Source organism: Pseudoliparis swirei, chromosome 22, assembly GCF_029220125.1.
Source record: "Pseudoliparis swirei isolate HS2019 ecotype Mariana Trench chromosome 22, NWPU_hadal_v1, whole genome shotgun sequence".
NCBI lineage: Eukaryota > Metazoa > Chordata > Actinopteri > Perciformes > Liparidae > Pseudoliparis > Pseudoliparis swirei.
Window position 1 is genome coordinate 8765198 of NC_079409.1, and position 27535 is coordinate 8792732.

Genomic DNA, 27535 nt, shown 5'->3' on the forward strand with positions numbered 1-27535 from the left:
TATAAACTACTCCCGAACATATTGTTAAATGACTCTGTTTGCATTTGATTATTGTTTATTTTAGTGTAGAAATATTGTACATAAGAACATTTCTCTAATATTATAACATGAATCCATTTAATTTGAAACCTTCAAAATAAAAGTACAGGATATTTTTCATATGCCTGATCATATGCGTTAGGAATTGAGTGTTTCCTGTTTTATGTTGAAGTCCCTGTCTCGTTTCCTGTTTCCCTGCTCTTCCCTCCCTGTGCTTGTCTGTTTCTTTCCTGATTGTTTCCAGCCACGCCCTGATTGTTTCCACCTGTGTCTCATTTCCCTGTGTATTTAATCTGTGTCCTTCTGTTTGTCTGGTGTCGGATCGTTTGTTGTTGTTGTTCCTGTGTGGTGCTGTCCGTGTTCCTGTACTGAGAATAAACTCTGTTTTTCGTGAAACTCCTGCTGCATTTGGGTCCTCCACCCCACGCATCCGTAACAATATGTCTTTCAAGCCGTCAGGGGCCATATAAAATGACGGAGTCGGGACGGATTCGGCCCGCGGGCCTTGTGTCTGACACCTGTGATCTACAGTTAGACTCACTGATTGGATGGAGAAGAGTTCGGTGAAGTTGGGTTGAGAGTCTCCCAGGAAGGAGTCGTTTCCATAGGCATGATGAGGGAAACTCTCTGTCCCCTCGCCTGCTTTCGGACTGGACAGCAGGATCCCAATCTGTGACGTCCGAACATGATATGGGAAGTTCTTATTGGCTGCGGAGGGTCGTGTGATAGCCTACGAGACAAAAGGATAACAAGATATGATGATCTCTGCTGATTCTTACTTATATACTCTATGTATCGTAACACATTGCCAGGTATTATATATGGTCCAAGTGAGCCTTGCAATGCATAGAGCGGCGACATAAAAGTACGGCCCATTAGTAAAGAACAATGTGTCGAAGGTGAGGAAGAGGTAGATAATGACGTGTGGGAGAAACAATCATCATGAGCCAGTATGACTCAAAGACAGTGAATAATGTATGACTGACAGTGGAAATAATGAGTCTTGAATAATGTGAACTGTGTTGAGATCCAGGAGTCTGCTGCATGAGCGTGTGTGTGTGTGTGTGTGTGTGTGTGCTTGTGTGTGTTACGAACGAGGAAGACGATGTGAGCGTAGAAGTGGATGCCGAGCTGAATGCCGTTGACGATCTTCTCTCGGGCCCAACGAGGAATCCCAAAATTGGCGATCAAAGCAATGACAGGCACGGCGAAAAACCTGAGGGGACGACAAGCGAGTAGATTTAGAATAACGATTAACGCATTGAAAGAAAAGATGAGAACAGTTTGGTGAAGAGACAAGGAGAAGCAGGGAGACAGAAACTGATGTAAAACACAGAAAGATAATAGTGGAAGGCGAGGAGAGACGTAGATAATGAGGCGGGAGATGGTGACAGCAATGAGAAATACAGAGATAATATTAGTCTTTGTAGTCCACACTTCATTTAAGAAACTCATGCTATTACACGCAGTGAGTGAAGGGCAGCGGGCTGAATGTATGAAGAAGGGTTTTTTTCTCTGTTGTTTGAAAGGAAAAACACTTTCCAGTACAAAGCTTTAAACTATCTAGCACACATATATGGAAGCATACATTATTCTAATAGCAGTCAAAACAGATGTTTTTCTCTAGCGATCATCCGCTCAAGGACAATCATCTTATGTGTTAGTAGTGCACAGAGGTTGGGCTCACAATGTCATAGAAGGGGAGTTTGAAAGAAACAACTGTTCATTCCCGGACCGCTGAAGCATCAGCTACGCCGAGTGGCACAAATCATTCAAATGAAAGAGTCCTCAAACGGAGAAATAAATATGTCTTCTTCTACGCCAGCAATCTCGCTCAGGTGCTTTTGTCCTCAGCGAGGGCCGAGAGGCTTCTCACCACAGCGTGTACGCGGTGAAGAACGGGATGTAGAAGGGCTGCTTCTCGGGGTAGCGCTTCAGAGAGACCAACACGGCGTAGCAGAACCACACGTAGGCCAGCAGCTGCAGGCCCATCAGTCCGTAGCCTGCGGGGCTGTCGTAGGCGTACAGCACTTCACCCGGGTCGAAGAACTGGCACGGGGACACGAGAAGTGATGCCAACATGAAGACACGCACATTAAACAAGCTTAAACCACCACACAAAGTGGAAAAGAAGCATCTTGTGTCCTGGCTACACGCTGCAGTCTGTGCCCTCATTACAAAGATGGATCGCTCGTGGCTCGGCTGGTGCCCTGCGATGACCGAGCAGAAGCTCAGCTCGGTGCGTTCTGTGCGAGTCTTTGACACTTCTTCTCCATAACTGGGTCATCGGTATGCGAGCGCACAGGTTTTTCTGTGTGTGTGTGAGAGAGAATGGCACCTGTGCTTGCATCTGCGGACACTAGATAGCATTCACAGTCTGGAGAGTTTTGGCCATACAGGGTTACCCCGGGCTACATAATGCATTATCCTGATGGCCCGGTGTAATGCTTATTGGGATCCAACCTGCAAACCTGAGCCTGGCAGATTCCCGCCTGGGCCCAGTACCAGAATCACTCATTAACTCTTTATATCAGTACCAATTGTAACCTAGTTTGGTGTATTCTTAGCAGGAGCTCTCCTGAGGTTTGCACTCTTAAATTGCAGGGACCGTGCAGGAGGGCAGGCAGCAGATACATCATATAAATGACTTCAGATCCACATATTGCTGGGTGAGAAATGGCTACAGGCTCCAGCGCTAAAGAGGGCATGGATACTTCCACTGCTATATTGCCACTGGCACATTAATAGGCTGTATTCAAAGACAGCCATCCCCTGTTCCTAAATGCACCATCATTACGGCCTCTGCAGCATGCACAGACGTGTGCAACTGGAACACTCCCGAGTGTCTCATTATTTCACAAACCTACAGTATATGCTTACATGCCATAACATCATAGCGGTTTCCTTCCTCACAAAGATGAATGAGAGAGTATGAATCATTTCATGGGTGGATATCGCTCAGTATACTGATTCGGAAGTCTTACTTTGAAATCCGTAAAGCTTAAAAAAACAGTCAAAGATCTAAGATGTATTATAGAAGGTAGAGTAGTGAGTATGTTGTGTTTTTTGACTGGAGCTGCTGTGCCTATTCATTTGTATCTCATCAAGGAATTATAATTTTTTTTACAATACACTTTCACAATTAGCGATGTATCAATGTTATAGATGATAGATAGATATGTACTTTATTAATCCCCAAGGGGTAATTTAATTATTAACTGACTTGACAGAAAAAGGCAATTTCAGCCCACAGTGATGTGTGGGCTCGAGTCACAATGAATATGTAAGAGATTATTAAAATAAAGCCAAAGAGAGCAATAATATGAATGCAGAACGGTTTCAAGTCCTGTCACGTCAGAAACACCACCAAAGTGATCTGTTGAAAGTATTTCAGAAATCTGAATTTAAAACATGAAGAAAATAACTGCAGTTTGCTTTTTGTAACACTGTATTTTGGTGCAGAAATTACAGTGTTATTGATTATTTGTTTCTGTTGTTTCTCTTTGTATTTCCCAAAACCTTGTTTGTTTGTTTGTTCTGTCAACTCAACAGTCCAAGTCTACATAATATGATATAGAAGACAGACATATAATACATATAAGCAATGCATCTTCACATTTGAAAAGCTGAAACTGATGAATACTTGGAATGAGACGATGGATTCTCAAAACTGTTGATTTATTGTTTAGCACTTTTCATAAGAACCACTATGATAACAAATATTCCTCCAAAATTAACAAGTGATGAAGCAAAAATGTGGATTTACAACTTTTCTCCATTTTAAGTTACTGTAAATTCAATTTCTTTGGGTGTGAATGAGTCACCTTACGCTTTGGGAATTTTTGATGAAATGTAGTGAAAATGAAAAATCCCTAGATTAATCAGAAAATAGAATAACCTCAGTGTGGGTAATGTAGTGTTAGTGTGTGTGTGTGCGTGTTACCTCTGCCTCGTAGATGAAGAGGATGACGTAGGTGATTGTGTAGACTGTCATGTAGATGCTTAACTTAACGGACCCACTGTGACTGATCCTCGCCCTGACACACAATCACACACACACAGGGTCAGAGATCACACACAAGAGGAAGATAAGAAACACATACAGACACACTCAAAGATACACAGACTGAGGCAGTGACATGGAAACACACACAAAATGACACATTTGGTGCTTTACACACAAACCAAAGACAGCTTAATCTAAAAAGCAGCGCCGCATTCAACCCCACACACGACAAAAGGACTTGTGTTCTCAGCTCTGAACTTCGTAAATATAAAATGGCTGTAGACTTGTAAGCTCTGAAAAGAGCTATCCACAATCACAAAAGCAGAAATGAATGCTTCTTTATTTGCAGTCATAAAATATCACAAGGGTTTTTTAAACATCCTTTTCAACACACCAGAGGAAACATTTAAAAATTGTTGGATTATTTCCAATCTGTCAACCTCTCAATTACTGCAGATAAACAGCCGTGGTGCGAGCTGGATAGTGATGCAGTTTAAGTTTATTCACCGGGGTTTTAAGAGGGCTTGATAAGTCTGAAAGATCAGAGAATCTCCAGAGCCCAGAGGAGGATGTATTACTCAAAAATACATCCTGTAGGTCAAAAAAGCGAGCTTGAATCTTGCAAGCTCAGTTTTCACGAAAAGAGTTCAGACTAGAGAATATCCACGGAGATTCAACTGAGCCCTAAGCAGTGGTTAAAAAGATGACTCACCGCGCATCAAAGAACACAACCTTGTGAACTGCCGTTTACTTTACACTCCCTCACCAACATCTGGGGATTGAAGAAATCTAACATTTCAAGAGCAGCTGACATGTTTGATAACTGGACTTTCAAATTGGAATTTGGAAAACTTGAGATCACTTGTAGATCATCTCTTGTGCAGGCCATCTGAAACAATACCTGCCCCGAGCAAATCTCCAATGAGCCTTGCCTTGACTAACTGACACCTAACATGATCATGACATACTGTACTGAATGTGACCGGGAGGCCTAAACACACCTGGACAAGGTGACACGCTTGCATTAAAAGAGAGAGACACACATCGGCTTGAAGAGACACACATGCAAACCCCCACCTGGTGACAGTGAAACCTTTGCCCAGCAGGATGAGCATCAGGAGGAACACCAAGAAACTGACTGAGAACAGTAATTTCCCTGGAGACGGGACAGAGAGGAGGAGAGAGACAGAAAGGGAGAAAGAGAAGTCACGGGGGGGGATTACGTTGTGCTTTCCGAATCTGTTATATCAGAGGGGAAAGATTCAAATCAGGTGGTCACACCCACCCACACACACACACACACAGAATGGTGCATTGGTCCTGTCTATAGCCATCACACCAGGTATCGCACTTCCTCACCCGCACACATCCATCATCGTCCACTCATTCATTCTGCTCGGGGAGTGAGTGATTGTCCAGTGCAGAGGAAAGTGTCAGTCGGATGCAGGAGGAACAACTCACCAAGTAATTTCAGGCTGCCGTTGCCAACTCCATCTCTCGCATACAGGCTCCAGTAGATACAGTGGAACAGCAGGCTGAGCACTGCCAAGGGGAAGAGAGACAGAGAGGAGGGACATGGAGGACGAGGGAGAAGTAGAGGAGAAATGACGGAGATGTCACAAAGACGACGTAAGGTAGAGAGGAAACGGGGGGGATGGTGATGAGGAAAGAGAAAGGGCAGATGTAGGAGAAGAGGAGATACATGGGGAGGGGAGAAGCGAGACGGAAAAGAAGAGTATTTGATAAACAGAGATGAAGAGGAAGCAAAAGGCTCGAGTGAAGTGGGAGGAGAGGGAGAAAGGGAATACAGGGACAATCGAGAATGGATTTGAAGAGGGGGCAAGCAAGCGAGAGGGAAGAGAGGGAGATAAGAGGAGAGGACAGGAGAGGGATGCAGGGTTGGTCACCAACAGCAGGATCCACTGAGAAGGTTGCGGCGCACAGCCGATTCTAAAAGTACCTCTTCAGAGGCTAATAAGGGCGATAATATCTCAGCTCTTGAAGTGGGGATTAAGGTATAAGATGCTGCAGCCATGCGAGCAGCACGATGTTCTCTTGAGTGTGTGTGTTATGGCATAGTGTGTGTGTGTGTGTGTGTGTTTTTCGGGACAGTAGCGCTCACCCTCCACACCCGCCGCCGTCATAAACATTTTGTAGGTTGTGTGAAGAAGCTGTCTTCCCTTCAGATTGTCTGCAGGGGAGAGAACAAAAACAAGTATGAGATGTGTGTGTGTGTGTGTGTGTGTGTGTGTTGGTGGCGATAGAGATAAAAAAGGATGGAGATATGCTAACAGATGGCAAAGTAGAGCGAGAGAGGCACAGGGAGTGAGAGACAGAGGAAAGTAGCGCCTTGTGCTTGTATGCCTCTGACAACCATTCCAGTTGGCGTTTATGTTCACATCTGTCCAAAATGCCATCACTTAACTATTATATAATTATATCCTGTTAGACATTTGGGTGAAATTAGCATATGAATTCTTGAGTTGGGAACTCATTTTTGTGAGGTCACAGTGACCTTTGCCCACCAAGTTGTAATCAGGTCATCCTCGGGTCTATGTGGACGTCTGTGCTACATTTGAAGACATTCCCTCGAGGCGGAGATGAGACATAACACTCACGAGAACGGGGCAGACTTGAGGTTGCAGTGAACTTGAAATTTGACCACCAAAATCTACTCGGTTCATGTCAGGCGGCAGCGTCCTGTTCTTAAAATTGAAGCCAATGTTGAGGCGCCTTAAACTTGTATTATTTCAGGGGTTGACTCCCTGGTTGAAAAAAGAAGTGTATGAGTAAATGATTTCTCACTTAAATCACTACCTCAGGAAACGTTTGTACCCTTAATTGCTAGTTTCAAGTCTTTTTCAGTTCATTTAGTAAATGATGGTCCCATTTAGAGTAAAATAGACAATGAAGCAGGGTTCGCTTTAGGGGGCGGCTACCTTGTGACCAGCCTTCATCCGGTCAGCGCGTTGTCCTTATTTTCAACTTGAAAGTAAATGCGAACATTTTGGTTGCCTACAAATGTCTTTTTCAGCATTCTGTTGGACATAGTTCAACCCTCTTGCTTCAACACCATAGTACATAGTGACTCCGTCCACTTCTTATACAATTTAAATCTCATCCTTTAGTCCGAGTGGCCACATTTGAAGACATTCTCTCCAGGCGTTTGAGATATTGGGTTCAGGGGAATGGGGCTGACCACCCAAAAACATAACGTCTCTGGCCAGTTATCGCTGGCGTGGAGACATGAAAAAAGAACAAGGGAGAAAGTCAGATAAAGGGGAGTGGGGGGGGGGGGGGGGGCAGCCATTAGTATGCATCCATCTTTTGGTACCAGTCTCTAGATAAGGCCAGATACATCTTCTCCACTCTCTCTCCCTCAAAGTTGTGAGGAAATATGTTGTATGCATAATTAACAAGACTATTTTATTACCCAAACACTTCTGCAAAAATAAGTTTTTAAGGGGGAGGAAGGGTCATAAACAAATGTACACGCACACGCACACACACACACACACACACACACACACACACACACACACACACACACACACACACACACACACACACACACTCACACACTCCCAGCTGCCTGTAGAACCACCATCTTGCCCATCCAGACACTCCTGGATCCTCCTGGGACTTCCTCAAAGACAGACTGATGTTGGCTTTAAAAAGCAATAATTTTCCCACAAAATGATGTAACCGTTTACACATTTGACCATCTTCCATAAAATATATACGTGAATATTGTTTCCATTTTGGTAGAAGTAATGAAATAAAAGTCCCTGTCGGCCTGATTTGCTCTATCGGTACAACACATAAAATAACACATTGTTATTTTAATGCATTGTTTGACTATAAAAGGTTGGAGACCTAATTGCATTTACCCGAGGAGGAAGCGGAGGGCGAGCGCTGCGCTGCATTAAATACCAGCTGCACCGGCCGTATGAGGGCAGTGCAGAGTGGCAGCCGTTAGCTTCGCCGTTGGGGCACCCTCACGTGCACTAAAATGCCTGCGCGGCCTCGCAAGGAGAGGCTCGGAGTACAACTCACACAGAGGGAGAGCGATCACATCCTCTGCTCAGGAAGATGTTCCTCCACTAAATCTTTACATTGCAAAAAGCTGCTTGCTACAAAATAATACGCAACAATTCCCTGAGAAGCGATGTACTGACTGACACAGAGAGAATCTCTCTCTCAAACATCACTCATGACCCACTAGAAGTGTGCGGCGGCATCTGTATCTATGGAGACCCTGCCCTCTGCTTGAATGTTCCCATATGTTCTTATTTTGGTTCATGAGGGTCAACAGAGAGCATGTGAGGATCCAACCCCCCCCCCCCACCCCCAGCAAATAAGACACGCCCGCGTTGTCCCGCCTCTCTGCGTCATGAGGCTCAAGGTATATGGCGCCCATTAGTGTCTGTTCCAAAGGGGCGGAGAAGGGGACGTTACATTGCTGTGTGTTTTTATGTGTGTTGCTGTGTTTCCCCTTGTCAGTCTCTCAGCTGGATGGAGATATATATCTGCGTGTCAGTGGCCGAGCACAAAGAGAGCAGGCGGGCCACAACAGGATGAACTGATAAAAGCTACAATTAGATGAGTCGACCACCCATACAGCGACTGTTGCTGTCCGGTTGAGGCATGTGGCTCATTTAATCGTAGGGTAGCCCAGCGCTGTTATCCTTCTGGGTCGTTTGGTTCACCCGTATGTGTTTGTGCTTTATGAGGACATCTTCGTCAATAGAACGGCAACGTATAATAGCCATGAATCCGGTGGCTCGCGGACTTCCCGATTCACTTCATATGGTGTTTGACGCGTTTCCACCGAAGTTAGAGCAACTAGAAAGGGTAAAGTCCACCGGGGGAACGAATGGAACGCACCGTTATCTTTAATCCAATTGCAGATTTCTCCATTGTTGGAAATATTTGGGATAATGTGAATACACAACTCGACAAAATGAATAACATACTCCTTGGTTTAGACATTTCATTTAATTTCAGAAATCGTGCAGATATCTTTAACACTGCGTTTCAGTGAAATGAGAATGTGTGTTTTCTCGTACTTTAAGTGAGTGAAAGAAGGAAAGGTAAGAAAACCTCACAGTACAAGAAGAACGCCAGGCATGACAGATCCTACACTGGCGAGTAAGTCATTCCTTGGGGCTCTCGTTTTGAGCTGCTTTGGGTTATTTGAGCTGTGACCTTCACGTGACAAACTCGCTTCACTAACCTAAAGGCTACCACTCCCTGCTCCATTCAACCGTTCACCTTTACACAAAAACAAAACCCTACTCCCACCATCCGCGCTCCCCTGCTTTTTATATTGATCTTGCTTTGTTCTGACAAACCCGCTGCTCCGAGGAAAAAGGTAGACGCATGCTCCCCCTTTACGTATCGGAGGAAACATGAGAACTCACTTCCATCCCCTCAAGAAAACATGTAGATGTTATAATAGATCGGAAGAAAAGGGCATTAAATGACTGCTGGGGCTCTGGAAGTCAGAATAAATGGACTCATAGAAGAAGAAGGAGGAAGAGAGATAGAGTTAAGTGGAAAAGATGGTACTTACAAGCAAAGTAGCAGGAGAGGACGAACACCAGGGAGAAGATGACCAGGAAGGTGATGTCCGTCTCCAAGATTCCTGTGAAGAAGGGATGGTGGAAGTAGAGGAAGGAAAGAGAATAATTAATGAGAAACAATGCGAAGGATAAAGGAAGGCACGAGAGAGGAGATGGAATCCAAACCAGAAAGGAATGGGGTCAATGAAGTTCAGAGGATGTAAAGGCGAGGAAGAGAGGGGCAGAGGAAGTAGAACAAGAAAATGGTGAAAAATCCATAGAGGCAGGTAAATGATCAGGATATTGGATTAGTTAAGAAACAAAAAGAGAGTTGCAGTCGGAGAGAGGGAGAGAGAGAACACCAGAGATGTAGGAATAATTCTTTTAGAAGCTACTCGGGCCTCTTCTTCTCTTCATCCATTCCTCTCAGTTCATCTATCATCATTAATTCATCCGGCCGTCCCTTCATTATTGTAATTTGTTCAGTTCAGTGTGCTTTATTGGCCGTGCTAAGTGGTGTTGGCTTCTGCCATCAGCGATTCCTTCCGTAATCTCTTTCTTTCGGTCTAATCACTCTTACCAAACTCGTCTGCAGAGAAATGCTGCGTCCAGAAAGACCGGCCATTGGTCAGTTTCATCTCGTACTCCAGATGCAAGCCCTCGCCCTGCAAGAGAGGAGAGAGGGAGAGGGGGAGAGAGGGAGAGAGGGAGGAAAGAAGGAGAACAAAGATGTTCGCTGGACTTAAAACACAGCATTTTTAAATTCACTATACGAGTGCTAGATCACCAGCATGTTTGAAATTCATAGAACATTTATTATTTAGATCCTCCTGAAATGAAGTTACACATTGCATCGGCACTTGAAATCACATTTACTATGTCTTGTTTGAAAAATTATATAATGAACCAAAAGGGAGACATTTATCTGTCAGGTGTTTTGGTTTCATGATGGCGCCTCCTCTCTTTGCACTAAGTAATAAAATAATTATTGCTATCATTACAATAGCATAGTCTGGAACCAAAATGAAACTTGATTTTTCTCATTACTTTACTTCTGTCAACATGGAAAGCAAGATAATGCCAGATAAGGTTGTTTCCACAAAAAAGTGTTTTGTTATTTACCAAAAGAAGCCAATGTTGTGTAAACAGCCAAACAAGAACATTGCAAAAAAAAGAAAAAAAGTTGTAACTGTAATTTAAATGAGGACAATATCTAATAGAATATGAAAATGGCTCATATTCGCTGCTATTCTGGGACTAAAAAGTATTTAAGATCAATACCCAGCCTTATTAATAATATTGATGTGATGATGAAAGCAAGAAGATGTTTATTGCTCAGCAAGGAACAAACACAATCACAGCAATGCAGCCTTTAACAACAATCTAAATATGCCACCAAATCAGGAAAGTTATAATCCCAGAGGATGACAAGTCTCATTGGTCCACACGTCTGCTTTCACATAACGCTCCGTGCAACATATCCGTAAACTGATGCAAAACATCCGACGTTGCTGGCTTGAGAAAGTTTTGCTGATTTTCAAAGACTGTCGATTCATCACTTTCTGCTGCAGTCATTTGCCGCCAACATCCATTCCTCTCACTGGGGTGTCATGTGAGGGGAGAGAGTAAATGGACCGCACGTGAATTCGTTTGATGAGATATATTTTTAAATGAAATATCTGCCTCCCACAGTTTTAAATAATAAAAATAAAAAAATCCAAATCCTCCTCGGGGAGACACCCACTCAGTGTACGAGTGCCATGTAGTCAGTCAGCTGGCCTGAAGAGTCTTAGGATCCCCCAGTTGTGTGGAAGAAGTTAGTGGAGGAATACAAGAAAGACTAGAATGGGCACTCGGTAGAGCGCATACCTTCGCATATCACAAGATTGGGCATTGAATTATGAACATTTTGGCATTAGTTGCATGCCAATTGATATGATATGGGTTTTATTGTCATTGCATAGAGTACAGGTACAGAAGCAACGAAATTGAAAAGAAAGGGGATGGAAGATTACAGCATAACATGATGAGGGAAGAGGCGAAAAAAACACCCCCCCTATGCCCCTAGGTACAGTGTGTGAGGAAAAAAAAAACAGCACATAAGCACACATACAAAAACAACATAAACATAAAGAGGGGGGGGGGGGGGGGAGGTAAGCCAAAGGGTGGGTGATCTAAGCCACCCAGGGGGACCAGGCAGGACAGCGACAAGCAGCCAGCAGCCCAGCCCCAGCAGCATTTCCCACGCACAGGCCAGGCCCCCCACTGGGGACGAAGCAGACGGGGGCGGGGGGGGGGGGGAGGGGAATGGGAGGGGGTTCAGTGTAGTTAGTGTATGTGTGTATGTTTGTGGTGTGTCCCCTGCCTCACTCCAGACAAAGTCAGTTCTCAGTCCATATGATGGTCCGGTGGATGGATGGTATGAAGGGGGTCCTGGGGAGAAAACAACCACAGGTGTCTGTGGATAGGGGGAAGGGAATGAGAGAGATTCTCGTTTCAATTGGATACAAATTGACCGCGTTATGGTAAAAAGAAGATGCTGACCTTTTCATGACCTTGACCTTTGACCCGATCGATCCCAAAATCTAATCAAATGGTCCCCGGATAATAACCAATCATCCCACCAAATTTCATGCGATTCGGTTTAATACTTTTTGTGTTATGCGAGGAACACGCATACAAATAAATAAATAAATAAATACACGGCGATCAAAACATAACCTTTTGCATTTTCAATGTGAAGGTAAATATAGGCTGCTTCTGTGCTGCCAATGAGAATATGACCCGGATTGACAGGAAGGAAGGAAGGAAGGATGGAAGGATGGAAGGATGGATGAATCATATCCATAGCAAAAGTTCTCTCTGCTTTAATGCTGCACACTCTTTTAAATAAAAAGTGTAGTCAGTGTGGTGTACTTATCAATAATTTTCTCAGGTTAATTAAACTTATACGTCGATGGGATGTAAATGTTCTACATTGCAATGTTATGAAAGAGCACACAAAGAGAATAGTTGGGTCTGGGAACATGCGGAAAAGCCGAAATCGTAAATGAAGTTAGACCCATATTGGAACGAGATACATTTTTGTCAGTCACACAAATAAGAAAAAGTGTGGATCTGAGAGTGGATTCTGGGAGGTGAAAACATGATAATATGGGGAGCAGAGAACGAACTCGAAGGGGGACGGAGATCGGTTGACAATCAGAGACACTGTGAGCTCATTTCACACACACAAGCTCAAAGCCGATGGAGTTTACGCTCGTTGCGGTTGAGCGAGGGAAAAGACCGAGGGAGGGAACAAAAAAAAAGACTTTGATTTCATCTGGCAGCCTGCGACTCCATCTCACTCCCTCTATCAAAAGGGGCGAGAAGCGTAGAGCGTGCACCGCCACAAAATCAATACAGACACAAAGAGCAAGGAGCGGGAGATAAAGAGAGTGATAGATGTAGAGAGGGAGAAAGTTGAAACAAGACGGCAGAAGAACAAATGGAGAGGAAGCCAGAAGGCAGAGAAAAAGGAGCACATGCAAAGAGGGCACGAGACGTGTGTGCCGAGGATGAGGGAAGAAGGAGCGCTTCACACAGCAGGGATTATCTCCTGTTGGGACTGACAGGGAGTCACAGGATGAGTTCAGGGTTGCTTGTTGGCTTCAGGTTTAAAAAGGAATACACTTCATAAATACTGTCCTGACATGTCACAGACTGACTGCGCTCTAACCCCAACACCTGTGCAGCCTTGAACATCCCGTGCTGTACATTGTGCTCATGTGAGAACGGTTGGACATGTTAAGTCAAAGTCAAAGTCAAAGTCAGTTTTATTTGTCAATTTTCCATATGTGCAAACATACAGAAGATCGAAATTGCGTTTCTCTTCTGTCCAACATAAAGTGAATTGAATTGTGCAACATATAGACAACATAAAGTGCAAAAATAGTAAAAGAACATGTAAACATATAGACAACATAAAGTGCATAGACAACATACAGTGCAAAATAGTAAAAAACATGTAAACATATAGACAACATAAATTGTACGAGATGTTAATCCAAAACCAGGAGACCTTTGAAGGGGTAGTCCAGCAATTTACCACGGCACTTCCACCAACCCAGGGGACTCGGTCACAAGAGGTAGCTTTTTAAAAGGAATGGTCAAATACATCTTGAAATACATCCTATTAGTCCCTGAACATGAGTTTACTCTTTTCCACATTTTCTATCCTGAAACTTGACAGTGTATTTTCATTAGATCCTCCCTACTTGGCTGACGCGAGCGTCTTTCTACCTCCACACTTTTAGATTGAACAGCAGGCTCTCTCAGACTTCACACAGCTCCTCCAAAGCCAAATTCCCCTTTGATATGCTGCTCCAACAGCCTCCACTCCTCTGGAAGGATTTGCACACTTTCAGCCACAAAAGCACAAGCGACACAGCGGCACCGACTCGGGGGTTTGTAGTGTCGGTGTGGACATTTCTGAATTAGAAAATGCATCTGGGATGCGTAGGTTGACCGTTCTGAATCAACGCAGTGACAGGACATGCATCGAGAACTGTTGACGGGTGATTCGTTATCGAATAAAGATTCGATGGGGTCGAGGTCAGGGCTCTGTGTCAGGGCCAGTGGAACTCTTCATTAAGAAACCTCATTGCTTTGTGGACTTCATTCTGTGCATTGACGTGTTGAAAAAGGAATGGGCATTTCCCAATTCGATTTTCCTTAAATAATCAATTAATCCAAAAGATAATCCCCAGATTATTAATTGTAGTTGATAATGGAAAAGAAACATCTCAGTGACCGCTCTGACAAACTGTATTTTGACACATAACAATAACACACTCGCAGAATCACCCTCTTCGGCATTGCACGTCGTGGGCAGCACAATCTACGAATCATCGGGTTTTGTTCATTTCCTATAAAAGTAGAATAAAATGTCCTATATCTCCCGAAAGACTCCAAACACTGTCATCGGCTCCTGTTATTGTTTCTTATTTGTCACGTTAAAGAAGTGCAACGCGTCCAAACGGGCTTCCCATCTTTCACAGAGCGACACGATAAGGATGCTCCACATGCGACCGTGCTGAAGTCTTTATGAGAGGCAGTTTACATCAGGACCAAACACAGTAGATGAAGGTTTTATTCTAAACTTGCTCTATAACGATGAGTCACATGGCCAGTGTAATTCCAGCGCTTCGTCGGTCCCCCACTGAGGTCATTTAGTTTCATTAACAGCAGTTCTGCTCAGCATAAAACAATAGCGCTTGATTACGACCATTCAAAGCTTTCTATTCCTCCACTTCGGTTTGAAAGACCCCAAGGATAAACGCCTCGTAAACCAACCCTCACACAGCAGCTGCTGGCAAGCGCTGACGCCACTTTATTGTTCTGTTATCTGTGTATTTTCAATCAATGGTGTAATTAGCTCCAAGAAATGAGTTATATTATTGTAACTTATCAAAATGGTTTGATGTGTGGCAATAACAAAGAAATACGTGTTTCCTTGTGAAAACGCACACAGCTACAATAGATGTAATTATAAATGGGCAGTGGAGTCCGGTGTGGAGTTTTTGAGACTATATATTATCAAGATAATTACTATTAAGAAAACAACATTTGTGTCTGCTATTATTCGTTACTTTGGTTACTCAGTGTGAATTTCAAAGTCAAAGTCAAAGTCAGTTTTATTTGTCAATTTTCCATATGTGCAAACATACAGAAGATCGAAATTGCGTTTCTCTTCTGTCCAACATAAAGTGAATTGTGCAACATATAGACAACATAGAGTGCAAAAATAGTAAAAAACTTGTGAACATATAGACAACATAAAGTGCATAGACAACATAAAGTGCAAAAATAGTAAGAAACATGTAAACATATAGACAACATAAATTGTGCTAGCAGCATTCAGACATGTGAGTCTGAGAGAGGACGGAGTGGGAGGATGGGAGAGAGTTCAGCTTCCTGACAGCCTGGTGGATGAAGCTGTTGGACAGCCTGGCGGTGTGAGCCCGGAGGCCTCGGTATCTCCTCCCAGAGGGCAGGAGCCTGAAGAGACCGTGTGAGGGGTGGCAGGGTCACTCACAATCGAGGTCGCTTTGCGGGTGAGGCGGGTGTTGTATATATCCTGCAGGGATGGGAGGGGAGTGAGGCACCCATGATCCTTCCAGCTGCCTTCACTATGCGCTGCAGGGCGTTCCTGCTGTGGTCTGTGCAGCTTCCGCCCACACAGTGATGCAGTTGGTCAGGATGCTCTCGATGGTGCCGCGGTAGAAGGTGCACATGATGGATGGGGGCTCCTGCTTTCCTCAGTTTCCGGAGGAAGTAGAGGCGCCTCTGTGCTTTCTTTGCCAGCGATGTAGTGTTTGCTGTCCACGAGAGGTCCTCACTGATTTCCACCCCAGGAATTTGGTGCTGCTGACCTGCTCAATGTCCGCACCGTTGATGGTCAGTGGTGGGTGATGGGTGTGGCCTTTCCGGAAGTCAACAACGATCTCTTTGGTCTTGCTGTTGTTGAGCAGGAGGTTGTTGGCTCCGCACCACGTGGTCAGAAGGTTGACCTCCCTCCTGTAGAGGGTCTCGTCATCCTTGGTGATGAGACCTATCAATGTTGTGTCGTCTGCAAACTTGACCATGTGATTGGTGCTGTAGCTGGTTTTGCAGTCGTGAGTCAGCAAGGTGAAGAGCAGGGGACTGAGCACACAGCCCTGAGGGGCCCCTGTGCTGAGTGTGATGCTGCTCGAGGTGTTGTTGCCAACACGTACTGCTTGTGGCCTCTCACTCAGGAAGTCCAGCAGCCAGTTACACAGCGAGGTGTTGAACCCCAGCTGGTCAAGTTTGCAGATTAGTTGTTGTGGGATGATTGTGTTGAATGCTGAGCTCAAGTCTATGAACAGCATTCTTACATAGGAGTCTTTTTTGTCCAGGTGGGTGAGGGCTGGGTGGAGAGCAGAGCAGATTGCATCCTCCGTGGACCGTTTGGCCCGGTATGCAAACTGGAAAGGGTCCAGAGTGGGGGGGAGAATGGATTTGATATGCGACATGACTAGTCGTTCAAAGCACTTCATGATTATGGGGGTCAGTGCCACTGGACGATAGTCGTTGAAGCAGGACTGAGTGGATTTCTTTGGCACAGGTATGATGGTGGTTACCTTGAAGCATGATGGAACAACAGCTTGTCTCAGAGAAGTATTAAAGACATCCGTGAAGACGTCCTTAAGCTCCTCTGCACAGTCCTTCAGCACACGACCAGGGATGTTGTCTGGACCTGTTGCCTTGTGGGTGTTGATGGACGAGAGAGTCCTCTTCACGCTGGCAGCAGACAGGCACAGAACCTGATCGTGGGGAGGGGGCGGAGTCTTGTGTGGACGAGTGCTGTTCTGTGCTTCAAACCGGGCAAAGAAGCTGTTGAGGTTGTTTAGCAGAGAGATGTTGCTGTCGCAGTTCTGTGGCGTGGGTTTATAGTCTGTGATGGTCTGAATGCCCCGCCACAGGCTGCGTGTGTCTCTGTCTGCTAATTTACTCGTCGGAGAAACCTTTTACCTGCCCTGTAATTTGTGTTGACCTGAATTTTATTTATAATGACCGTCTTTTTCCCCCTAATGATATAAAGATTATTTGCAGCTTTGAAGTTTACTGCGATAATTACAAGTGAAATTGACGGGAAATGTTAAATAACGATGAACACATTTGACCATTTCACGCGGGTAAGTCTCCATCTAGGGATTGAGAGAATACATCCTCTGGTTTTAAGGGGCTTGTGAGTCGATATAGATTTAGATCCACTCCAGCACAAGAAAGACTGAGATGATAAAACCAGAGCTGGATAAAAGAGAAACAGGGACAAAGAGAGGAGAATAAGTAGCAGCACATAAAAGTGAGGGAGCACGGAATAATGCACGGAATGAACAAGAAGAAGAGCTGAGAGCGGTGAGATGGCATGATGGAGAGGAAAAACACAATTAGAGAGCGGCTGACGGAGAGGTAAATGGATATGAAATGGCGTGGAGCGCGTCACAGCTCGGTGACAGAGTTGAAAGAGAGAGCGGGACGCAGCCGGAGATTGTGAGCGACAAAAGAAAGAGAGACGGAGAGAGGTGTGAACGCATGAGGGAAATGAGAAGGCGAGGGGTGTAAATTGGCTTCGGGGCGCGGCGTGCACATGTCCCCGCGAGTGGAGGCGAGATTTTACACTTTAATCCAGCAGCATTAGGCAGTGCCTCCATCAGCGGCCGCTGGCGTGACACGGAATACACGCTCTGTGGGAAGCATCTGTTCCCATCATATCCCTGTTCAACCGACAGCACGACACACAGAATCCCTCACACACTTCTGACCAGCACACATTCAGCAGAAATCACCAGCTTCCACCAGCACACACACACTGCACCCATAAAACACACACACACACACACACATCTATTCCTGGGTTTCGTCTTTGACTGAACTGAGCAGAGTGATCATTATACAAGCTCAGGATTTTTTCTACAGAACATCTCAGTCCAAACTCATCAACAAAGAATACGCCACAGCCCACTGTGCTCCTCCTCTCCCTGCGCACCATTAGCACCACACTGAGCCCCATTATAAAATAACACAATGCTCAAAAGTCCCCGAAGCTAGCAAATCAACAGCAGCGGACCCCCTAGTAGGGAATGTTTAGAACAGTTAAACCAGAGTCAGCTGTATTACATTTGGGATCGGGTCTGATGGCTCTGCAAATGAGAATAATCTATATTCTCATTTGGATAAGAACTATAAATCAAAGGGTTACATTTCCTTGTAGTTTTTGCCTATTTAGATTATTTTAAGAATTTAAAATGCTGCCTGATGCAAAATGCTCAGATGGGAAAGCACATACTGGAACAGAAATTATGCTAAATCATAGTTGATACATAATATACAAATATACAGCAAGAGACAGCACAATAAAACAAGCCTCATCACATCCAGTGTTTCACGGAGCCTTCCTCGGGGTATGCTGCGTATATTTTTGCCTGAGCTTTACCGTTTTCTGAAATCTGTTCTCTGTGGTGTTTTGCTTAACTGCAAAACCGTAAAATTGTAATTTGAAATGGAAAAAAAATCTTGGCATTTGCCATTTAAATAACACATTTCAATAAATGTATGGATATCTGAGATCGATATTGTTGTCATCTATATTGTTGTCATCATTAACACCAATATATACTCAATAAGAACAAAGGAGCAATCTAATTATTAAAGGATGATTTTAACAGTGACAATTTGTTATTCTGACGGTGACTGCACCGCTATTGTCGCATGTGAGCATTTGTGCGATGAAGGTAGTCAGTCACCATGGCAACCGCCTGGTTGTATACCTGCCCGTATAGAGAGGAGGAGCCGGAGGAGTCAGGTCGGAGGTCGATGCTTACCCCACACTTGCTGAGAGCGATGTACCACCATCTCTCCCTCACCGAGCGGAAACTACGACCGCCCACGCAGCTCAGAACCTCCTCATCCCCGTCTGCCTCCACCTGAGAGACAGAGAGAGAGAGGAAATGCATGAATGGGGGGGTCTGCACACAGGAGGTTGTTATCCAAAAAGCCTGCGTGTTTACCTCAGAGACACATTGAATTATCACAGCAGAGTTGGAGCCTGATATATCAAGATACAAAGAAATTTCACACCCCGATATAGCCTGAAAAGTGTCAACAAGATCCACTAATCCACCAAAACAACAGTCACGCTGGCAATCGCACTTCATAATGTGATAAACAGACATGTTGTGTTGCTTATTGAAAAAGAACCAAAAGGAATAAATTATTGAAAACATATATATATATATTTTCAAAGGTGTTAGAGGAGAGAAAAATATTGTTGGACCAATTCTGGAGATGCAGCAACACAGTAAATGTGTGATCCAGTCAAATGTTACAAAAACACATTACAGGCCATCAGCTTTCACTGCCTCGCAGTGGTTTTGTTTACCTCTTTCACATCTTGATGTTCCTTTTTTACATTACAAAAGAATAGGCAATAGGACGGATGAAAATAACTTCAAATTGAATAACAGCAAAAACATAGAGAGGGGTCAGAGGTCAACTTTTACATTATAGTCTGTGTCTTTCTCATCCACAGAATATAAGTACAAGTGTGTATATATATTTGTGTGTGTGTGTGTGTGTGTTCTTACCACACAGCCTGACCAGGTGTAGCGTGTGGTGAGGTTGATGACCTGGTTGTTCTCGGGCCTCAGCACCGCTTCCTTCTGGTAGCAGTTCTGATGGGAGGCAACACAAAATAAAAACAGAAGAACAACGTTTAAAACATAAACGATAATTGGTCTTGCTCTTCTCTAGTTTTCCGGACCACTCAAAGTGCTTTGACACTACATGTCGTCATTCACACGTCGGGTGGCAAAGCCTTCGGGAGCAATTTGGGGTCAAGTGTCTCGCCCAAAGAGCCATCGACATGGACTCGAGGAGCAGGGGATCGAACAGCTGCTGATTGAGGGACGACCAGCTCTAACTGCTGTGCCCCTTCACACCTTCCAGTTGTATCCACTGAGCATTTTACTTCAATTTCAAGAGATATTTTTTTAATAAGGCGAAGGAAATGTGCCCAAACTTGTTGTGTGCTGCTTTGGGTTTACCCGTATACGGCCGATAATCTATGCCTCCAGCTGAATGCATATCAAGTAGAAACAGAGCAGCATTGAAAGCACAAGAGACCGTATTCCCAGTCCAGAGTATACACAAGTGTTTAATCAAAATGTAATTGAATGTGTGGCAGCTTTGCCTTCTGGTCTACTGAAGCTGCTCTATGAGGAATTAAAATGGATATATTTGTGTGTCTCTCCTGTGGCACATTTCTCCCTGCGTGACAGCTGAATATTGTTGCAAAAATGATGAGTGTAGCGTGAAGGTCGTACTATTTGATGATGGGAAAATGACACCAGCATCTGTCTGAGAGCAGAGGGATGGTGTGCTGCTCGTAGCTGTGGTGGAAATATCTCACGATGGTGTCACAGGATGTCAGCAAGAAGAAGAGTACACCAGTAAATGACTTCCTGCACCTACCAATGCAAGGTATTTGGTCAATGTTATTATTTTTTTTCCAACAGTGCAAGAACATTTTAGAAGAGATTTTCTTTTTAATCACTCAAGAACCCATCAAATGCTGAGGGCTGATCAAATAAATGTGGGCTGGTTACACACGGCTTTAAATTGGAGGAGCTGCAGGTAACCGGCATTTACTTACAATAAATGGTTATATTATACATTATTCATTGGTTTTGAAAGCAATTTAATGTCCATTTTATAGACTGTACTATGTTATATCTCATAGTACCAGCTGGCTGTGGCGTGCAGGCGACTGCAACACCGTTTAAGGATTCATGCTCTCATTTCTACCTGAGGCCCGTATCACATGAAGCCACTCTCTTCAGAAGCTCTCAGTGAGGGCTCAGGAAAAATGTACAATGTATAGTACATGATATTATACATATTATAGTATCGTACAGTGTGCATGGTAGAATACGTTTGAGAAGCCACCAAATAATAGAGTGATTACTCTAAATGTATACAGGGCAGTTTGTTAGGTATGTGGAAAGAGATGTATTTTAAATTGTTTTAGCTCTCGATTTAGGCCGATTACATTTGACATGCAACAATGACGAAGAGGCTAAAGTGCTGACTTTCAGTTTTAAGGGTAACTTTGCTATAAAAAGGCAGAGTTACAGGTTTCCATGTCAGAAAATCAGCATCCATCTGCAGACTCTCGCTGCGATCATATTTTCTGTGAAGCAGCTTCAGCTCAGACAGAAATCTCTGGTGTCTCACTTTGAGTTCACACATATGGATGTTACCATCCTCGATCACTGCATGTATCATCAATAATATATCATTGGCTGTGAGCGGGATGCCTTTTCAAGAACCGAGAAAGACCGCTTTGTTTTTTTCTAAGCAGCATGACCAGTGTGCGATCATATAGTTCAAGTTGAAATTGGCATACATGGAGTCACATGGTTTTTTCAATACAACAATGACATCAGTAAAATAAGCTGTATTTATCTTTAATAAAAATCATGCAGAGGGTGTCAGCGACTCACCTTTTCATGCCTCTTGTACACAGCTGGCCACTGAGAACTGTCATCAAAGTAGAGCAATATGTTCTGACAGCAGCGAGACTGTAGAGAGGCGAGAGATGGAGGGAGAGAGCATAGATCAGAGGGGAGGCTGTGGGACGGCTGGAGATTTATACAACAATTTCTTTTCCCCAAAGTCTGCAGTCTACAGCAGTAAAACAAGGTATGGGTAAAAGAAGACAGAGAGGAAGGACAAAACAGACGAGTAGAAAGATGGAGCAGGGGAGGGCAAAAAAGGAGATGGAGAGGATAGGAAAAGAGGACGAGGCGGGTAAAGCAGGAAGAGCCGGAGGAAGAAGGACCGATGGCATCAGTTCATATGAGGTAAGAGGAAGGAAAGAGAGAAAGAGAGAGAACTAGATGTGAAAGTGGGAAAAGAAAGGATGAGGAAAGAAGAAAACAAAACTCTTCTGCTGCCAGACAAGAGGGCGTGGGCAAGCTGGGACAGTGTGGGCAAACTGATTGAAAATAATATATGTCAAATAAATGTGTGATACTGACGCACAGCGACAGTCGGTCGTCTTACCTTCGGATAGCGGAACCGGAAGTCCAGCCGTCCAAAGTCGGTGAGGAAGCAGAAGCGAGTGAGAAAAACCCAGTCCTGGAGTCAGGAGACAGGAGGGGGGGGGGGGGGGGGGTCAAACAAGGAAGAAGAGAATAATGTTAATATGAACAAAGATTACGAGTTTACAGCCATGCTCGCTTTTCGCTGCTCCCACAGCTAACTCACAACTACGTCACATGTGTTCATGGTTACAGGAAGTGAAGTCTGAGAGCTGCAGCAGGATAACATTACATTACATTACATGTCATTTAGCAGACGCTTTTATCCAAAGCGACTTACAATAAGTGCATTTCAACCTAGAGTACAAACTAAGAACAACAAGAATACAGGAAGTAACATTTCCTCAACATAGTCGAACGACAAAAGTACCATAAGTAAGTGCTATTTAAGTGCCACTGAAGTGCAAATCTGTGTTTTAATCCAGATATAGTCGGAAAAGGTGTGTTTTCAGTCTCCTGCGGAAGATGTACAACACCGTCCGAAGGTTTGAGTCACTGTTACACGCCTGGCTGAATCCTCCCAGTAACTGTTGAAAAGACAAAAAATGTCTGATAGATTGACGGGAACTTCTGGTTACTCAGACATGTTTGGTTTTTTTTTATATTTGAAAAGTCTTAATTTACCCAGAATTCATGGCAAACTAGTCCTACTTAAGATAATCAAGCACTAAGAAGGATGAATTGGCATCTATCTGAAGTCTGACTATTAGTTTGATCGACATCCATCTTTGATGATCGCGTGAGGTCGAAAGTCAGCAGACGACTGAAGTGAGTTTGACTCGTCCTGAGAGGAAAATGTCTGAACCAAATGTCACTGCAATCCATCCGACGGTTGTGGAGACGTTTCATTCAGAAGCACAAATGTCATGGCGGCCCTCGAGGACGAGCCGGGGGAACACCGGAGTCAGTCGCAGTTATTGTTTGAAGGCCATAAATGTCTGCAAACGTTTGTGCCAATCCATTTTTTTAATGCAGACATATTTCACGGGATAAGTGAAAACGTTGACCTACTTTTAGCTCGAGAGACAAAGTCAGAGGCGCAAAGGATTTGTTCTCTAACACAACGTTCATCTGGAATACATTTTCACATGAATCTATCCGTACAGATGTTGAGATATTTTCAGCCTATAGTTTCTGCATGTCTGTATATCATGGACATATACATGTATATCATAGTTTGTTGGGGGTTTATTCATAGTATAGATATACGTAGATGTATTCATTATTTAGGATCGCCATATCATTTTGTTAGCGCTGCTGAATATTTTACTCCCCAAAAAAAGAAAAAAAACATCACAGATATTTTTTTCTCTTTGAGGGAATATATCGCAATGTTAGCTGAATGTGAATTTTATTTATGAACGCAGACCTGTTTCCAGGGTGACACTGGAATAAATCCCATGAGCCCCCTCTCCCTCTACACATTGATGGAGGGCCTGCTCAGCCTCCACCTGTCCATGAACATGACCAACAGAGCTTCACACCAACTGAGGATGACAACCAGAAGAAAAGAGAGGTTGTGGGATGCATGATGAGTCAAGTCAGGTTTGGTGTGCAGCTCTTCCAAAAAGGCAATGAAGGGAGATACGATGTTTTCGAAGTCGTCTAACTTTCCTTTCACAGCCCGCCTGGTGTGTCCAAGTGGAGAGTAACGGCCAAGTTGTTTGGTTTCCGTTGTTTTCCAAAGCCGGAGCGTTACGTTCGTCACAGTTATTAGACCAGGGACAATAGGCTGTGTCTTCAAGGCTTAAAATAAAATAATAGTCGAGGAAGACATTAACTGGGTAATAAAGAGAAAGAGACGAGAGGGGAGCTGAACCAGAAGGTGAGAGTTTCAGAAAGGTTTAATCAAAAGAGCTGGAGGAGGAGTAAATCAAAAGGTTTCGCTGTAAGAGAAAGAGAAGAAAAGTGAGATGGTGCCAAGAGGAAAAACTTCTAAACTGGGTAAACAGAGAGGGCATTAAGGGGCTGCTGAGCACATTAAAAAGGGAGAGAGGTGGAGAGGAAAAAGAAAGAAGAAAAAAAAATTCTTAATATTATTCAGCCATAAGCTTGGCAGCATGAGACCAGATAATAGTGCTGATGGTGTACTTCACGGAGCTTACATAAGGCACTGCAGCAGCATCGGCATGGCAGATCAGTGGTATGTATCTATATATATGTACCATACACCATGGTATATCTATATATGTTACTGTATATTCTGTATACTGTATAAATATGTTATATATCTGGAGGACTACCAGAGGCAGACAAAATAAATGAAGATGTTTGAACCAGAATGAGACATACAAGCTTTAAGGGAAAAGTAATAGACAGTCTTTCCAAATTAGTGCAACAAATGGGAGAGGTTTTATTTAGACAAATTACACAAGAGAAACCCAGGCTGAATTATAATCGAAAGTATGACAGATTTGTGGTTAATGCCTTTTTAATCAATATGATGTCCTGTTGAGTTAACCAAGTGGTAGCTTAGCAACATGATTGACAGTTGTAAGTCTCTAAAGTGCACAAACAGTGAATTACTTAATTAAAGGAGCCTTGTGTAGGATGTAGTAGGAGTGGGAGTGAAAAAGATTCCTGGATGCATCGCGATACTATCGAACGATTATGACTTGAGGCAGGAAACTCAACGTTATGATTCTATAAAACCTGGCTGTTTGTTTGAAGAGCAGTTTATATGATGTATTTGTGAATAAGAGCAGCTTGTTATATCAAAAGACTCGGAACAGGCTGTATCCTGTGATTTTACTACGAGGATGAAGCTCGAGACCCACTTTTATTTATTTGCTCTTGTTGGTTCTCTTTGCAATGCTTGAAAGCATAACCCTCCAGTTGACGAATATCTTCTATTTCTTACTAATATTTAATAAATAAAATATATTGGAAGTAAATTAAGCTGTTTATGCAATGTATTATTAACAATCATAAATATGCAGTGTTTAAAAGAATAAATAAAAATAGCAGATAGCTAAAATAAATCTTTTATACAAATTATAGATATTGAATTGTTGATGCGTTATCGTAGCCCTCTGTATCAAATCGTGAGGTGCCGAGAGAATCCCTCCACAGTTATACATATCGTATTTAATTTCTGGTAATAATTCCCTCTAAAGGTTTTAAAAGAAATGCATTAGAGTCAATGTTTTCAACAGCAACGTACCTAAATAAAATATATTTAAATTGAATGAGAAAATATCACAGATGAAGTAAACAGGACTAAGAAGCTCATCACTTTCAATTCTTGACCATTTTGTATATTTTAATATTTAGTCTTTTTGAAATGGTGGTGGCTACTTTTCATAATTTTCTAACATTTTATAGACCAAACAATAGAAAAAAAGAAATGTAAAAAAACTACAGGAGATGAACTGATAATGAAAATATTAGGAACAGGCCTATCCTGATTTAGATCCCAAAGTATCTGATTAAATAATCAGTAAACAGGACTAAGACTTTGACCATGCCAACTTTCAAAACTTACTCAGTTTGTTTAGTACTTCAATTTCAGCCCTGCTCCAAGCCGTGACAATGACTTGCTGTACTTGTGATTTCCTGGAGAGGCAGAGGGTTTATTTTCTGGCACAACTTAACCTCCTCTCAAGGTCAAAACTCCAGCAACAACTTTATTGTTGAGACTAATGCGTTTGGGGTTGTGTCCTTCATCAGGGTCAGTACTTCATCAGGGTCAGTACTTGTGCTATCCTGCGACACCAAAGCCTAACTGGAGTTCTATACGTTATCTGGATAAGATTAAAAAACAATTAGTCAATTAGCACCTCACAGAATCAGCTGAATTATTATTCTTCAATGTGGTTTTTTTTGACGAGGAAAACACAATCGCACAGTATAAAATTAACAAAATCCGGGTGATGAAGTCTATCATATGAGGTAATGATAATATATTGACACATCTTCAAGTCCTACTTCAGGCTCGGTTTACGTTCCCTAAAATCAATCCTTCTGTTCAAATGATAAAAACAAGCACATCCAAAACAACGGCAGACACACACACACACACACACACACAATGCTTCGACTCGACCGCACCGCACACGAGAATCTGTTGCACATTTCAGCTTCTTCATGTTTCCCCTCTTCGTTATTAAAACTGGCCTGAAGGTTGGTTGTTATGAAGTTTTGATCTCCACCCAACCAGTAAAACTCCCCATGTACCATTACAGTGTAATTACCTCTGCCCTGCGTTCTCCCCACATAAGCCAGCAAAGTAATTTCTGTGCGGGGAAACAAAGTGCAACCAGAGCCGTGTAGCGTGGCCGGCCCTGCTGCCTCCATATATCACAGCAAACAGAACCGCAGACATATTTCAGCCGCTGCCAGGCAGATTCATCCCACGGAGCCACTGGGTTGTAATTCATGGCAAACTCCAAAAGTCACTGAAGCCCGAGACTCAGTGCCACCTCTGTGCGTTGTCCTGGATGACACTTAAGGCCGTGACCATGACAACCGGGGAAAGCAGAGGGGAGCGCTGACCCAGAGACGAATCCCTGGAGACAGGAGAGAAGGGTGGCCTGGTTGTGATGGGGGGAGAGGGGGGGGGGTCATTTAACTCAACACAAACTAGGACTGTGAAAGACCCCCTTGTTGGACACAACGACAGAATCACTCACAAACATCTGTCACATGCTTACAGGAAACACACACACACACACACACACATACACAGGCATCAGTGCCTACAGCATGTCTTAGTTTGCAGCTGCCAGAGAAACATCAAAAGGCCGAGCTGTTCATTCAAACACACACACACACACACACACACGTTAACTTAGGCACACCTCCGTACGCTCGTCCTTCGCATTTCCTCCTCAAAAGCACGACAGAAATATAAATACACTCCGACTGAACACAGGTGGACTCTCATATCAAAAGTGAGCCAACATGAGAAAGTACCCACCCAAACATCACACCCATGAGATTATGGGAAATTACATTTTCAAGCCAGCGGACATCCATATGCTGCCTCAACAGACTCCACACTTCATGGGAGGCGTTCCAAGTTTTTGGAACCGGGCTGCGTGGATTTTCTCCCTTTCAGCCACGAGCGTGATCAGGAACAGATGCTGACTGTGATGAGAACTCAGAGAAACTATTTCTACAAACTTTAATGCAACAATTTCTCGTAAATAGAGCTACACTTGAGCTGGAACGATTGGTTGATAAACAGATTAGTCGATCCGCACAAAAATAATATACTATTTTTTGATTCTCCATTTTTCCAGCAGATATTCATTCGTTCC

General features: G+C 43.5%; 1 protein-coding gene across 1 annotated transcript in view; it reads right to left on the reverse strand.

Annotated features, from left to right (window-relative positions):
* tmem145 (transmembrane protein 145) overlaps positions 1-27535 on the reverse strand; it is a 35184-nt gene that overhangs the window by 2001 nt on the left and 5648 nt on the right. The window contains exons 2-14 of the mRNA XM_056444310.1: positions 22237-22311; positions 21675-21752; positions 19758-19844; positions 18996-19097; positions 10190-10274; positions 9621-9692; positions 6168-6236; positions 5507-5587; positions 5123-5201; positions 3983-4076; positions 1916-2088; positions 1135-1255; positions 581-769 (exon numbers count right to left, since the gene is read on the reverse strand). Coding sequence (XP_056300285.1) covers positions 581-769; positions 1135-1255; positions 1916-2088; positions 3983-4076; positions 5123-5201; positions 5507-5587; positions 6168-6236; positions 9621-9692; positions 10190-10274; positions 18996-19097; positions 19758-19844; positions 21675-21752; positions 22237-22311 — 1305 coding nt within the window. The remainder of the gene's footprint in view (positions 1-580; positions 770-1134; positions 1256-1915; positions 2089-3982; positions 4077-5122; positions 5202-5506; positions 5588-6167; positions 6237-9620; positions 9693-10189; positions 10275-18995; positions 19098-19757; positions 19845-21674; positions 21753-22236; positions 22312-27535) is intronic.